Raw genomic sequence first — 16,831 nt, 5'->3', positions numbered from 1 at the left:
AAATTATGCTAGGCATTTGCAAATAACAAAGGATGCATACAAACAACAGAGTATTACTCAGCAATCAAAAAGAATGAAATCTTTCCATTTCCAACTACGTGGATGGACCTGGAGGGTAAGTCAGAGAAAGACAAATTATATGATTTCACTCATGAGGAATTTAAGATACAAAACAGATGAACATAAGGGAGGGGAAACAAAAGTAACAGAAAAACAGAGAGTGGGCAAAACATAAAAGACTCTTAAATATAGAGAACAAACAGATGGTTCCTGGAGGGGTTGTGGAAGGGGGGGGAGGGGCATTAAGGAATCTTCTCCTGAAATCATTGTACCATATGCTAACTAACTTAGATGCAAATTAAGCAGTAAATAAATTTAAAACAACAAAAAGAAAACAAAAATAAAGCCTATACCAAAAAAAGGGTACATACAGAAGAGTCTAAACAATAATTGATAATTCAGAGGAGGACTGCTGATTGGGAGATGGGCACAGGGGCTTACCTTCCTTTGTATGCCCTGTTATGTTTTCCCATAAATCATGTCGTTAGTGGCAGGACTAGGGTTCCAACCTAGATCACTAACTTCAAAGTCTGCACTCCTTTCATCACACACAACTGCTGCTTTATGCCTACTTTAAAATAGCTTAGTAGGAGTTCTTAGGTCATTTTAGTGTGATTGGGCAACAGAGCTTAATTTATTCAGAGTATATCTTATTAACTCCGCCAGAGTACACATTCTCCTTAATGCAGAAAGCAGGTCAGATAGTATAAAATTGACCATCCATTAAAAAAAACCGTCAAAGTGACAAACTATAGCACCACACTAGGCAGAGGTGAATAATCTGTAATTTCATTTCATCACGTAATTTCATAAAGACGTCCATGTTAACACAGTGCTTCACTTAATCTAAAGCAGGAGCTGCATATCCTACATGTGATTGTAGGATATCCAGGTGGTAGACCAGGACCAGCTGAGCCTCAAATTAGAGCCAAATATGGTCACTAATGGTTCTTCTGAATGAAATAATCTTACAAGGCCCAACTCATTTATACTCTCTTTTTCTGTCTTGAAGTTTTGCTGCATGGTTATATCTTAAGTTTCTGGTATAGTCATGGAGCGTGACTAAGCTTCAAAGAAGAAAAGACCACAGTTGAAGTCATGGGTGTAGCTTTCTCCAGATTTTCCCACCCATTATTTCAAAAATTCCCAGCAATCAGAAATGCTGTGCACTTGTTTTTGTAACCAGTTGGTCTTGTTGTAGGTAGATAAGATTGCTCACTTAAGGTAGTGTCATCGTATTTTCTATGTTATTTCTCACTCTCTGTCAGTTCTGTGCTTGTGTGCTGCCTTAGTTAAGGCCTTTAACTCACATCTGCACCATCATTTTTAACCTTACAACTGGTTCATTTGCCTTTAATCTCTTCTTCCGCCCTTATTCTTACTTGATTTTAAAAGCTATTTATTTGTGTCTCTCCAGCTAAAACCTTTTAAAATTGCTTCCTCCTGTCTAAAGCAACTTTTACCAAACCTTTTTTTTTATTAGCAAACTTCTACATTACAGAAAAAAATGAATTTCAAACCTGTTTAGAAATTTTAATTTTTTTCCCATTTTTTTGCATAGCATATGATAAAAGTGATTTTAAAATATCTTATTATGGGGGTGCCTGGGTGGCTTAGTCGGTTAAGCGTCCAACTTTCACTTAGGTCATGATCTCGCGGTTCGTGGGTTCGAGCCCCGCGTCGGGCTCTGTGCTGACTGCCAGCTCAGAGCCTGGAGCTTATTTCAGAGTCTGTGTCTCCCTCTCTCTCTCTCTGACCCTCCTCTGCTCACACTGTCTCTCTCTCTCCTAGAAATAAATAAAAATATTTAAAAATAAATAAATAAATAAATAAAATATCTTATTATGGATATATGTAATAAAGTTCTCCCTAGCGCGTTGTTTCTTCCTGCCTTTTCAACCATGCTGTCTGTGTATAAAACTTTTATTGTACTCCCATTGTTTACTCAGTGTCCCTTGAACATAATTTTTACATATGTATGTATGTGTGTATATATATTTTTTCTTTTTTGAGAGAGAGAACGTGCGCTCTGGCTTGAGAGCAGGGGAGGAGCAGAGAGATAGGGAAAGAGAATCCCAAGCAGGCTCCACGCTGTCAGTGCAGAGCCCAACCCAGCACGTGATCTCACAACTATGAGATCATGACCTGAGCCAAAATCAAGAGTTGGACACTTGAACCAACTGGGCCACATAGGCACCCTTTAATGAACTCATATTAGTGAAATTTTGAGGTATTAGTTTTAGCTGACTAGGTTTTTTTTTCTTTTAAGATGTTAGTTGGAGTTTATGCCTCATATCTTTGTCTTCTTTCATACCTGGAACCAAAGCCTAAAGTAGGCCATTTATAAATGTTTATTTAACATGAGTACTGAAAAGAGACCATGTTTTACTTGTCTTTGTATCCCCAGCGCCTAACACTGCGCCTGGCAAAAAGCTTTGAATAAATGTTGAAGCTGTGTTAAAGAAATGATCTTTAGGTAGGTAGTAGTATCCTGTAAGTATTGAGTATAGAATATTCCTTGGGAGAATTAGCCTTTCCCTCTGTAGCCTGTTCTCTCAACTTTGCCTGAGCAAAAGCTCAGTCAGCTCTCAGCTTTCTGAGGCCCTTCATGATCAAACCCAGCTTACCTGGCGCCTAGGAGATCTGAACCTGTGTGCTCTTAGTTATTATTCAAGAGAACTTAATGGTTTAGAGCTCAGGCCTCCACGTCGAAGAACTTGACTTTACATTTCTACTCTGCCACTTCCTAGCTGTGCCACTCTGCTCATTTGTTTCCTCTACTGCAAACAGCAGATGGCAGTGACTCCTCTTGCAGAGGGCTGTTATGAGGTTAAATAAGATTAGATGGGGAAAGTGTCTGGCACAACATCTGGCACAGAATAGGTGGTCCAAACATGTTAAAAATGTAATAATAATTTTTTAATGTTTATTTATTTTGAGAGAGAGTGTGCACATGCAAGCGGAGGAGGGGCAGAGAGAGAAGGAGAGAGAGATTCCTAAGCAGGTTCCACACTGTCAGCACAGAGCCCAATGTGGGCCTCAATCTCAAAAACTATGAGATCATGACCTTAGCTGAAATCAGGAGTATGATGCTTAACTGACTGAGCCACTTTACTGCCCCAAACATATAATAATAATTCTTGATAATAGTTATTACTAACCCTCCTTTTTGCCTGATCACTGTTCATATGGTAAAATCATCCAGCACTGTAGAAGTTTTAACTTAAGAAAGTAGTTTGTTATAGAATTTCTGCATTTAAGTCTATTCCTAAGTTTTAGTCTTTTGACTTGAAGTCTAGCTATTGTGGAATCTTGTGACAAAGAGAAAAAGACAGCCAGTTGCAAACTGGGAGACTTGATTCCTACTTCTGCCAAGCTCACAGATTAATTTATTTAACCTTTAATGTACAGTGATCTGATTGTATCATTGTTATCTGTATACATGACTTAATCCCAGTGGCTTATAAGCTTATTTAAAGCAAGGACCAAATCTTTCTGAATTTTATATTTCCCACTGAGGATTATTAAATAATGAATATGTGGCTCTGTGTTCTCATCTGTGAAAATGTGGGGGTTGGACTACCTCTAAGATTCTAGCTTTCAAATATTTTGAACATAAGGGTCAGTGAAATGAGCCCCCACATTGGAGAAGAATTGAGAATCAGAAAATATAAATGTAAGTTTTGTCTTTGACAGATCTCTAAGATCCATACTTAAGTGGTTAATATATTAAAATGTTTATACATGATCTCAGGTTTAAGGATCATTACTTTTAAGGGAAATTTATTATTATCTTTCTGTGTATTGAATTTCGATAGTAATATTTCTTTGTTATTTACCATGGCATAGATTTATTTAGGCATGGTTTAATAAGCCACCTTTACTGAAAGAACTGACATAATCTAATTGCTTGCTAATACTTTTCTCCCTGTCTTTTCATTATGAATTGGGTACTTTCATGACTTTTTCATGATCAAATGCTCATATTATAAAAAGTATTAACTGCCTTTGGGGTTAAAATACCAAAAAAAACTCAGATGGTACAAAGAAGAATAGTAGTATATAGTGAAAATTTTTAATTTTTTTTAATGATTGTAATTTTTGAGAGACAGAGCATGAGCAAAGGAGGCACAGAGAGAGGGAGACAGAATCCAAAGCAGGCTGTACGCTCTGAGCTGTCAGCATAGAGCCTGATGTGGGGCTCGAACGCATGAAATGTTAGATCATGACCTGATCTGAAGTCAGATGCTTGACCAACTGAGCCACCCAGGGGCCCCTGAAATTTTTAATTCTACTTATTTACATCAATTATAATTATTAATAACTTATTGTGTATATTTACAGAAACATTTAATAAAGCATATACAACATACCTGCATAGATTTTTATATCCACATTATTTAAAAAAATTGTCCTTTAATTCCTTACTGTACCTTCATGTCAATAACCTGGTATACAATAGTTGTTCAGTACATGTTTAATTGAATTAGCCAGTACTCTTTCCTTATCGACAGATGTTCAATTCCATTTTTTTTTTTAATGTTTAGAGAGAAAGAGAGAACATGCAAGCAGGAGAGGGGCAGAAAGAGGAGAGACAAATCCCAAGCAGTCTCTGTTGATCCCATGAAATCAAGAGTTGGACACTTAACCGAATGAGCTCCCCAGGAACCCCTGTTCAATTACATTTAGTGTTTTTCTTTAATGCTTACTTAGTTTTTTGAGAGAGAAAGTGTGTCCACATGTGTGCTTATGGGAGAGGAGGGGCAGAGATGGGGAGAAAGGGAATCCCCAGCAAGCTCGATGCTCATCATGGAGCGCAACTCAGGGCTCAGTCTCACATGAGATCGTGACCTGAGCTGAAATAAAGTTGGGTGCTTAACCAATTGAGCCACCCAGGCACCCCTAATTACATTTAGTTTTTAAAGTACTGTGTAATTTCCATTAAATACCTTTTCAGTTTTTTGAACTATTGTAAAAGTATATCCTGTCAATAGTGCTAAAATATTAAATATAAATATATGTGAGACTTTCATATGTGATTTATAAAACTAATCTGCATTCTTTATAGTCACACTGTGTATAATGAATTTAGTTCTCAGACTTAATTTGAAACCTACATACAGGTTTTACTGGTTTGCCAGCTATGATGAAACATCTGAGCCATTCAGTTTCTTGAGTTATAAAGTGAATTATTAAGAAATTACACAACACTAGAATTTGAAGAAATGCTTTGTGGTATACTTCATAGTAGAATATAATAGCTTCTTTCTTAATAAAAGACGTTAAATTTTTCAAAGTCTCTTTTAAGAGTATTTTGAAAGGCCCTTACCTTGTAAAAGAACTGTGGCTGAATCCAAAGAAGCATATCTCTCTTAGAGCTATAGTATTACCTGTTATTAGTCTGAAAATCCAAAGTACTTTTACAAAATGTGTTATTTCAGTCAAAATTGAAGTTATTTTCTTCATTAGTGGGTTTTTTTTTTTCTGACACAGTAGAACAAATTTACAGTAATTGGGAGATTTTTACTTTTGTGACATCATATTATTTAGAAAGATGTCAGATCTTTTTTTTTTGGAAAATATAAAGTTTTGGCTTAGACTAAAAAACTCTTTAGAAAATATTTTTCAATGGTCATAATAATGCCAACTTGAAAACTTTGTGTATGTTTCCTTTCCCCAAGGACTTTTCCATTATACAGAGTTCTCTGAAAATTTCAGAGAAATAATAACAGTATACAAGAGAAATAACGTAGGGTAGTTAAACAGCTCTAACCTAGGTCTACATGTATGATTAAACATAATATGAAGAGGAAGAGAAAGATATACTTAGAAAACTAATATTGGATTAGTTTTCTAATCACCGCATTTTATTGCCTCCTTTGCGTCCTTTGTGGCATTCCAGTTGTTTTATCTTTTCCGCTCCTCTGTTCAGGCTGCTAGAGAAAAACACAGCTGTGTAATGAGTGCCACTGAGTACTCAAGGTCTCCAACCCCAACCAAGCCCTCACGACCAACAAGCAATCCATTTTAGGTACCTGGTGTATTTTCCTCTCCTAATTACCAGGGCAATTATTTTACACCGTCACTGCTCTCACCCCCCCCCCAACTTCACCCTCAACCACCCCCTATCAGGTGACCATGTTTTAGTTTTTACAGAGGAAATGGAAGCTCTTAGACATTGGCTCCCACGATAATTTAAAAAACTCCTTATAACCACAGACAAAAGAGATTTTTCTCCCCTGTGTGGATTAGGAAGTTGAAATTCTTTAGTAGTAGACCCTATATTAAAATAAAGACCTGACTTTATTTAAAAAAAAAAAAAAGGTACTTAACATAAAAAATAGTGATCTGAAATCAACAACATCATCTTTTTTTTTTTTTTAAGTTTATTTACTTATTATTTTGAGAGAGAGAGAGAGCAACGAGCAGGAGAAGGGCCAAGAGAGAGGAAGAGAGAGAATCCCAAGCAGCCTCCACGCTTGGGGCTTGAAGCGTGAACCTTGAAGCCATGACTAAAGCCGAAACCAAGTTTCAGATGCTTAAGCAATTAAGCTACCCAGGCACCCCACAACCGTCATCATCCTTAGCATTCTATGAAAATCAGGAATAAAACATTAAGGACTGATGTCACCGTACCAGAATAGTAGCTGAAAAATGTTCATCCCATTGGGTGAACATGCTTTGTACATAATACATGTGTTGGAGAGATCAGAATGAGGAGTTAAGATGTGACTAAGAGTAGATGATATAGTGCTCAAATGGAGTTTCTGGTTAGGGCAGTAATGGCCAGATAAACGAATATATCAGGAAAATCTAGATGTTAGATACATAGTCAAAGAATGTGAAGAGAAAATTCACACACACACACTTAAGGTAGGTAGATGGCTAATATATTTTTCATAGGGTTCAAGTTCACCAGGAATCAGAGATGCATAACTAAGAAATTTATACTTTTGCAGTATGTTAAATTGGTGAGATTAAAAATAATAATACCAAGCATTGACATTACTACTGATGGAATTTAGATTGCTGAATATACTTATTTTGGAAAGCAGTGTAAGCAACATTAATCAGTAGCCTCCGTGATAAGGCAGATTCTCACTATATAAGCTTCAATTTTAAACGGTAGAGGGAAAACGTCAAAAAAAATATTTTTCAGTCCTTTAAGACAATAATAGCTATTTTCTAGTATTACAACTCTAATATTAAAATCTAGGAGTCAGCGGATCCTAGCAATGTTTAATTTAACAAGTTTTATTATTTTTACCCTTTTTACTTGATTTGTCTCATGTCTAGATATTTCTCCAACCCTCTGTTCATCCAAAATCCATCCTATGTTTTATGCATTTCAAATTAAGCTGCAGACAACAGTAACACTTTCCTCTAAATACTTTGGTTGCATGTCATTAACAAGAGCTCAATATTTAGAATTATTTTCCTTTCAAGGTAAGATATAAAGATAATAAATACATAAGTCTTAAGTGTACCATTTGATGAGTCTCAACCAAAAGATATACCTGTTATAACTCAAACACCTGTCAATATACACATTACTTTCATTCTCGAAAGTTCCCTCATGTTCCTTCCCAGGTAGCACCCCATTCCAAGAGCGACTATTATGACTTTTTTCTACTATAAGTTACCATTGCCTGTCCTAAAACGCCACTTAAATGAAATTATACAGTGTGTACTCTTGTATAAAGGCTACTTTCATTCAGCATAAAGCATTGAGTTTCATGTTGTTGTATATATCGGTTGTTGTTTTTTGGTTGCTGAGTAATGTTCCTGAGCTAAACTCATTTTTAATGTGAACTTTTTTTTTAAGTAATCTCTTTACCCAACGTGGGACTCAAACTCATGACCCTGAGATCAAGAGTAGCATACTCTACGAACTGAGCCAGGCAGGTGCCCTTTCAATGTGAACTTTTGACACTTATGTGTTTACTATTGTTTGTTATTTCTTGGCTCATGCATAAAAGAAATTATGCTGTAATGAGGGATACTGTAATATTTTGGGGTTTTTTTATCATTTGTGCTGTGTTGAAACTTAAATTAATAGCAAGTTATTGTTTATCAGGGATAATTAAATTGTATCAGGGAAATTAAATGCTTCTCTGGATACAAATACAGTATTCTAAGCAGAGTGCTACATATAGAATTTTACTTAATTCACCTTAATAGGAATTTAAAGGTAAGGTACATTGATAATGACATAGCTCTGTGAAGAGTGAAATCATTTCAATCATGTACTGATTGTTTTAAAAGAAGATGATGAGGGGTACTTGCCGGCTGGCGCAGTTAAAAAGCGTGAGACTCTCGATATTGGGGTCGTAAGTTTGAGCCCACATTGGGTGTAGAGATCATTTAAACAGACTAAAAATATGGGGGAACCCTATGTGGGGTCCAAATCTACGTTTCTATAATTATGTTGAGTCGTCCGTATTGTGGTTTCTCAACACAGTCTATTTCCTTACATCAATACAAATGGTAAATACCGTGTAAAGTGGCCCATTTTAATAAAAGACGAGCTAGCCTCGAGTTTTTCCCCTTTTTTGCATTAGCCAGATAGGTCACCCTTAGTAAGTATCAGCTTTGATTTCTTCACTTACGTGAGAATGTTTATATTAGTATTCTCTGTTTAGGGACACTTACAAATCTTGTAAAAGCTCAGGACTCTCCCCACCACTACCTTGCACTTGAAACACAGAACCTGTGAAGCTCCTTTGTTCGCCTTTTGTATCTCGTATTACAAATTCAATAAATGAAGTCTGTAGGAGTCATTTTTTTTTTTAACTTAAACCCACATTGTTGTATTAGCAGGACATGTGGTTCTACATTAAAAACATAACCTGAATCTGACCACTTCTCACATTTCTCCTGCCACTATTCTGGTTTAATTAAATCTGACTCTCTCTTACCTACGTGACTGTAATAGCCTTTTAAAAAATTTTTCATTTTATTATTTTTTTAGGTTTTTATTTAAGATCCAGTTAACATAAAGTTTAATATTAGTTTCAAGTGTACAATTTAGTGATTTATCGCTTCCATACAACACCTAGTGCTCATCACAGTGCCCTCTGCTCTAATTCTTTAATCCCCATCACCTGCTTAACCCATCCCCTCTGGTGACCTTCACTTTGTTCTCTAGAGTTGAAAGTCTGTTTCTTGGGGGGCGCCTGGGTGGCTTAGTCGGTTAAGCGTCCGACTTTCGCTTGGGTCATGATCTCGCAGTTCGTGGGTTCGAGCCCCGCGTCGGGCTCTGTGCTGACTGCCAGCTCAGAGCCTGGAGCCTGTTTGTCTGTGGCTCCCTCTCTCTCTGACCCTCCCCTGCTCACGCTGTCTCTCTCTCTCTCCTAGAAATAAATAAAACATTAAAAAATTTTAAAAAAAAAAAAAAAGAAAGTCTGTTTCTTGGTTTGCCTCTCTCTCACTTTTTTTCCCCTTGGTCTGTTTGTTTTGTTTCTTAAATTCCACATATGAGTGAAACTATTTGGTATTTGTCTTTCTCTGAAATATTTCACTTAGCATAATACTCTCTAACTTAATTGGTTTCTCTGCAAACCACTTTCTTTATAACAAAAATAAGTCAAATATACTATATAACCCAAGATGATTTTCTAAGAATTGTGTGCTTTGTTGTTCTCTTTGTACTTGAAATAAAATTCAAACTGTTTACAGTGGGTTTCAGGTTGTTTACACCAGCCTCTGTTGTTCCTTTTTTTTTTTTTTTATGTTTTTTATTTATTTCTGAGGGAGAGAGACAGGGTGAGCAGGGGAGGGTCAGAGAGAGAGGGAGATACAGAATCTGAAACAAGCTCCAGGCTCTGAGCTGGTTGTCAGCCCAGAGCCCGACACGGGGCTCGAACCCATGAACCACGAGATCATGACCTGAGCCAGGCCTGGTCTTCTTTTATTTTCTTTATACCATTTTGATCATCTGAATGAATCTAATTAATTAATTAATTTTCTCTTTTACTTAATGTTCTCTTCCCCACTGTAGACTGTTCTTAAGAACAGGGACTTTGTCGGTCTTACTGACACAGAATCCCCTGCACCTAAGATGGTACCTGACAAATAGTAATAGGATATGAAGTGTGTTCAAGTATTAAGTGCAGTTCAGTTCCCCTAGTTTGAATATCTGAGCCTCTTATTTCTTTTCTTTTTTTTTTTTTACAAATAGTTTAATGTCAAGTTGGTTTCCATATAACACCCAGTGCTCATCCCCACAAGTGCCCTCCTCCATGCCCATCTCCCCCACCCCATCTGCCCTCAGTTTGTTCTCAGCATTCGAGAGTCTCTCGTGGCCAACCCCTGTTCTAACACATTATTTCCCTTAACAAATGAATGTTTTTAAATTATAGAAAATAGGGAAAGCAGTTTAACATTTTTCAAAATGTGTTCTGAGTAACATCTCGTGATAATAAATGGATATTCAAAAAAGGAATGTGTTAGATAAATGATTTTGGGGAAAACTGTCTTATTTTGTTTTACCTCACTACTTTTATGATTCTTTGATGTACTGAGGTGCACTATAAAACCTGAGATTAGGGACGCCTTGGTGGCTCAGTCATTTAAGCGTTCAACTTCAGCTCAGGTCACCATCTCGTGTTTCATGAGTTTGAGCCCCTTGTCAGACTCTGTGCTGACAGCTCAGAGCCTAGAGCCTGCTTCAGATTGTGCTTCCCTCTCTCACTGCCCCTCCCCTGTTTGTACTACATCTCTCTCTCTCTCTCTCAAAAATAAGCAAACATTTTTTAAAAATTTCTTAATTAAAAAAAAAGCAACCCTGAGATTACACACACACACACACACACACACACACACACACACTTATATTTGTTTCTTTTTTTAAACTCTTCTTAGGAGCATCATGAGGCACAAAGACCTTTGTGAAAAATATTTAGGGAACTGATTACATTTATCTTGCCTTCATTTTGGAAGGATATTTTTGTCAAGTACAGAATTTGAATTGCATTTTTTCTCATTGCAACTCCAAAGTTCTTCATTTTTAAAATTAATAGTTTTAGACAGAATTTAAGTATTTTGAACTTCACCCATTTAGAGTGTATGATTCACTTGTTTTTAGTATATTTATAGAGTTGTGCAAGCATCTCCTAATCTAATTTTAGATCATACTCATCACCCCAAAAAGAAATTTCTCACCCATTATCACACATCCTATTCACTTCCACCCTCCAGCCCTACGAAATTACTTAATCTACTTTCTGCTTCTATAGATTTGCCTGTTTTATACATTTTATACATTTCTTACATGTAATATGTGGTTCTTTTGTGATTGGCTTCTTGCACGTAGCATATATTCAAGCTCCATCATGTTATAACATGTATCCGTATTTCAGTCCTTATTATTGCTGAATAACATTCAATTGTATGTACATTTTATTTCTCCACTCATCAGTTAATGGGCATTTTGTTCTTTCCACTGTTTTGCCATTGTGTGTAATGCTGCTGTGAACAATCACATACAAGCTTTTGTGTGGACATATGTTTTCATTTGTTTTGAATGGAAGAGGAATTGGCTAGGGTCATATGGTAACTCCAGTGTTTAGCCTTTTGAAGAATTGCCAACTGTTTTCCCAAGTGGCTGCACCATTTTACATTCCCACCAGCAATATACGAGGGTCCCAATTTCTCCACATCTTGACCAACACTTAGATTATTTTGGTCTTATTTTTAAAGTAAGGTATAATTGATATACCCAAAATTCACCATTTTAAAGGGTACAATTCAGTAGTTTTAGTGTATTTACAAAATTGTGTGATCATTGTTATTCTGTATTCCAGAACATTTTCATAACCCCTAAAAGAAATCCTATATCCATTAGTAGTCACTACTCATTCTCCTCCGTCACCACCGATCTATTTTGTGTTTTGTGGATTTGCTTGTTCTAGACATTTCATATGAATTATATCATGCAATATGTGACCTTATGTGTCTGGCTTCGTTCACTTAGCATGTTTTCAGGGTTTATCTATGTTGTAGCATGTGTGAGTACTTTTCCTGAAGAATACTCCGTTGTATGGATATACCCCCATTTTATTTACCCATTCATCAGTTAATGGACATTTGATTCATTTGTGTTTTGTTGCCATTGTACATAATGCTGTGAATGAACACTAAAGAACAAGTTTTTGTGTGAATGTAGGTTTCCATTTCTCTTGGGTATACACCTAGGGCATATACCATATGGGAATTCTATGTTTAACTTGTTGAGGAACCGCCAAACTGTTCCTAAGTGGTAGAGCCATTTTACATTCCAGCCAGCACTGTGTATGTGGTTTCCGCTTTCCACATCCTCTGAAACACTTGTTTCCTGTCTTCTTGATTATAGGCATCTAGTAGGTTTGAAATGGTAACTCATTGTGGTTTGATTTTCATTTCTCTGATGACTAATGATGTTGAGCATCCTTCAGTATACTCATTAGCCTTTTGTATACCTTATTCTTGTACAAGATTGCTTCAGCTTTGGGGGTGCCTGGCTGGCTCAGTTGGAAGAGCGTGCAGCTCTTGATCTTGGGGTCATGAGTTCAGATTCCACATTGGGTATAGAGATTGCTCAAATAATTAAACTTTAAAAAAAAAAAAAAGATTGTGGGATGCCTGAGTGGCTCAGTCGGTTGAGCATCAGACTTCGGCTCAGGTCATGATCTCGCGGTTCATGGGTTTCAGGCCTCCAATCCAGCTTCATGCTGATGGCAGGGAGCCTGCATCAGATTCTCAGTCTCCCTTTCTCTCTGCTCTTCCCCTCTCTCTCTCTTTCTCTCTCAAAAATAAACATTAAAAAAAAGATTGCTTTTTCTAGGATCAGTTTCTCAATATTTGCAAAAGAAGGGGGGAAAGTCAGCAAAGATTTTCTTTTTAAATAGGGATTGCAGGAGTTCCATTGAATCTGTGTATTAAGGATTTTTGCTATCCTAACATGGATGGATCGTCTCGTCTGTAATCTTGGGGTGTCTTTCTTAGGTATTTTATTCTTTGGATGTTTTTGGAAATGAAATTTTTTTAAAAAATTGCCTTAGGATTGTTCATCACTAGTAACTTAAAACTTGAATTTTGTGTGTTGATCTCATGTTCTGCAACTTTTAGAAACTTACTTCTTAGGTCTAATTATCTTTTTGTGAGTTCCATAGTTTTTTTAATATTTAAAATAGAAATAGTTATATTTCTTCCTTTCCAATCTGGACACCTTTGGTTTCATGGGGTCTTATGAGAAATCAGCAGTCATTCAAACTGCTTTTTCCCTATATGTAAAATATTATTTTTTTCTGGCTGCATTTAATATTTTCTCTTCATTTTTGGTTTTCAGCAATTTGATTATGATGTGCCTAAGTTTCTCTTCTCTTTATCTTCAGTAGTGTTCTTTGAGCTCTTTGAATTTGTATCTGTCCCATCTCTTTCTTGTCTTACCTATTGTTGACCCCAGTTTCACATTTATCAGATCTTTTATTATTTTCCCATAGGTCCCTGAGGCTTTTATTTTGTTTTTTAATCTTTTTTTTCCCTCTCTGTTCTTAAGATTGTATAATTTCTATTAATCTATCTTGAAGGTCTGACTCCTTCCTCAGTTATTTCCATTTTGTTATTAAACTGTTGAAGAATTTTAAGTTTCAGATAATTTCCTATTTTAGGGTTTCCATGGTTTTTTTTTTTGTTTTTTTTTTGGGGGGGCCATTAACCTTTTTTTTTTTTTTTTTTTTTTTACAAATAGTTTATTGTCAAATTAGTTTCCACATAACACTCAGTGCTCATCCCCACAAGTGTCCTCCTCCATGGGTATTTTTAATGTTCTTTGTTTTTCTGCTAAGAGTCTCTCTTTTTTCATTGTGTGCACATAATCCTCAACTTCACTGCGCGTAGTTTTAGTAGTTATTTTTAAATCTTAATCTGTTAATTCCAGTTGGGGTTGGTCCCTGTTGATCATGTTCAGTCTGGAGACTGGGTCACATTTTACTGGGTCTTGTGTATGAAGTAGTTTGGGATTGTACAGTGGACAAATATGTGCTATGTTGTGAAGACAGGATTTTGTTCTATTTTTTCAAAAGTGTTGGTTTTTTTTCCATTGGAAATTATTTTCTGGAATTCAGTCTGCAAACTCTAAGATTGTAGCTCAAATTTCATTTCAGTTTTGTTTTTGTCTTTAACTGGACTGGTTGCAGTCTGCCCTGTGTGGGCATTTTTAAGGAGTTAGCCAGAGTTTGGGGCAGGGACACTTTAGTTATTTTAAAGTAGTTTAATTGAGGGGTACCTGGGTGACTCAGTCGGTTAAGCACCAAACTCTTAATTTCAGCTCAGGTCGTGATCTCACTTGAGATTGAGCCCTGAGTTGGGCTCCACGCTGAGTGTCGAGCCTGGTTTGTATTCTGTCTCTCCCTCTCTCTGCCCCTCCCTTTCTTTGTCTCAAAATAAGTAAATAAACTTCAAAAAAATAGTTTAATTGATATGAGCATTTTTACCTTAGTTTATTGTTTCACTAGAGTTTACTTCATAGAGAGAGCATGAACAAGAGAGAGGGGCAGAGAGAGAAAGAGAAAGAGAGAGATTGACTCTTAAGCAGGCTCCATGTGTGGAGCCTGACACGGCGCTCAATCCTATGGCCCTAGAATCATAACCTGAGCAGAAATCAAGAGTTAGACGCTCACCAACTGAGCCACCCAGGTGCCCCTGTTTTAGTAGAATTTAGAATCATAGTTTTGTGAACTGATAATAATCATAGGTAAATGATTTCTAGTGTTTTATCTTGACAATTAAATAAAAATAAATTTATTTTTTCTCATTGTTACAGATCGAGCTGGGAGCATCAGTACTCTTGATTCTTTAGACTTTGCAAGATATTCAGATGATGGGAACAGGGAAACAGATGAAAGAGTGGCAGGTGAGTAACATTGTAAAGACAGATTTGGATTCTTTCACATTCAAGAAATAATAAAATGACTTGAGGAATTCCCTTCTACAATTTGGTATGTGAATATAATTATAAAAGTTAATACGCAAAGTTATGTTACTAATTTATTGGCTGTAGGGAACATCCTACTCCCCAACTTCCTCTTCCAGTCATGCTGTAAGTTTCTGGTTATGCACACCTAAAATTTATTTAGTTCTGTTTGTGGGCAACAGTTTACAATCATCTAGTTCTCTGACTGGTATAAAACAGGTTCCTTTGATGTTCCAAACCAGAGCTGATATTTAGGTGTTCTATATCAATACAACACTACTGATTGTGAAAATTGGTTGAAATACTTCCACACTGGTTGGTTAATAAAACTTTGTCTTGAGACCCGTAAGTGCTCCCTAGTCATCACAGCATCCCTCCAGAAATTTCCCATGACTATCCTATGTACCAGAAAATAAAGGGTTAATATGTGGTATGGCAGAGGCTTCCGGGACCTTGCTTATTCCAATAAGACCAACACTCTTTCTAAATGCTTAGTTATTCATACCAGTCTCTTCCCATCTTCACGTTCCTATCAGTTCTGCCTTCTAGGCTTCACCATTGTGTCTGTAAGAACTTGAGAAGACCAGTTTGTACTCGCTGTGTTGTGCCTTCATCTAATGAAACCAGCAGGCTCCTGGTGAGGGTCTGCCCAGGAAATTACCAGTGTAACAGGCTTAGCTCCTTTAGTGTCAAATGTCTGGTGCCTGTCAGGTGCCTCAGAGCTGTGGCTGTCTGTAATCGAAGTCATTCTGGAGTGCTTTATAGGAATTCTAGTTTTCATAGAACATTGGCTCTTAGATGGGGAAAGCAGACAGACCTGAGTTGGGTATTTTGCTCTCCACCAAAATGGTGAGCACTCCTGGCGCGGAGTGATACCACATGGGACAGATGGAGCCCATGGAGGCAGTATGGGATCAGGGAATACTCATAATGAGGATTCCTTTCTAGAATTTTTCTTCTATTTACTGTGGGAAGTTAATTACAGTCTATCAAATATTTACCTTTCATGGTCATTATGAATAAAAGTGAGTGCTAATTTTTATGTAGCACTTGATCTAATCACTGTTCTAAATGTATATTGACTCATTGACTCACAGGGTTGTCATCATTCTCTCCTCCCGAGGAAACTGAGACACTAGGAGGGATTATATACAACTCTAGTGGCAGGGCTAAATTCAAGTGCAGATAACCCAGCAGCAGAGCCCACAACTGACTGTTCAACAGTACCTCTTCACAGGAAGAGTGAGGTTTGACCTAGTTAAAAATGACATTTCAAGGGGCGCCTGGGTGGCTTAGTCGGTTAAGCGTCCGACTTTCGCTTAGGTCATGATCTCGTTCGTGGGTTCGAGCCCCGCGTCGGGCTCTGTGCTGACTGCCAGTTCAGAGCCTGGAGCCTGTTTCAGTCTGTGACTCCCTCTCTCTCTGACCCTCCCCTGCTCATGCTGTGTCTCTCTCTCTCTCCTAGAAATAAATAAAAAACATTTTTAAAAAAATGACATTTCAATATATGATTTTCATTCAGTGCTCAAGATAGAAATATTGAATAATTTTAAATCTCAGATGGTATTGTAGGACTTAGGAAAAAAAGTGATGAAACTGTTTTCAGTTTAGCAGAAGCAAAGAGAGGATTCAGCAGTGTAAATAGTAGCAATATCAACTGAATGAGGAAGTCATTGGAAGAGTTGAATGTGGCTCCCCATGTCAAATCATGATTTAGTCATAAGCATTATTTATTGAGTGTTGTATCAAAACAACAAATCACATTAGTAATATCTTCAAATCAATAGATTAAATGGAAATTATTTGAATAATTTTAGG

General features: G+C 36.8%; 1 protein-coding gene across 4 annotated transcripts in view; it reads left to right on the top strand.

Annotated features, from left to right (window-relative positions):
• Positions 1-16,831, top strand: part of RELCH (RAB11 binding and LisH domain, coiled-coil and HEAT repeat containing) — a 112,374-nt gene that overhangs the window by 8,453 nt on the left and 87,090 nt on the right. For all 4 annotated transcript variants that reach the window (XM_039230517.1, XM_039230516.1, XM_039230515.1 and 1 more), the window contains exon 2: positions 14,864-14,953. In XM_039230517.1, coding sequence (XP_039086448.1) covers positions 14,864-14,953 — 90 coding nt within the window. The remainder of the gene's footprint in view (positions 1-14,863; positions 14,954-16,831) is intronic.

This window comes from Hyaena hyaena, unplaced genomic scaffold (assembly GCF_003009895.1).
Source record: "Hyaena hyaena isolate Hyena2069 unplaced genomic scaffold, ASM300989v1 scaffold_47, whole genome shotgun sequence".
In the NCBI taxonomy this organism is placed as follows: domain Eukaryota; kingdom Metazoa; phylum Chordata; class Mammalia; order Carnivora; family Hyaenidae; genus Hyaena; species Hyaena hyaena.
Note: the sequence above shows the minus strand (reverse complement) of the source record. Positions and strands in the feature narration are given on the sequence as shown.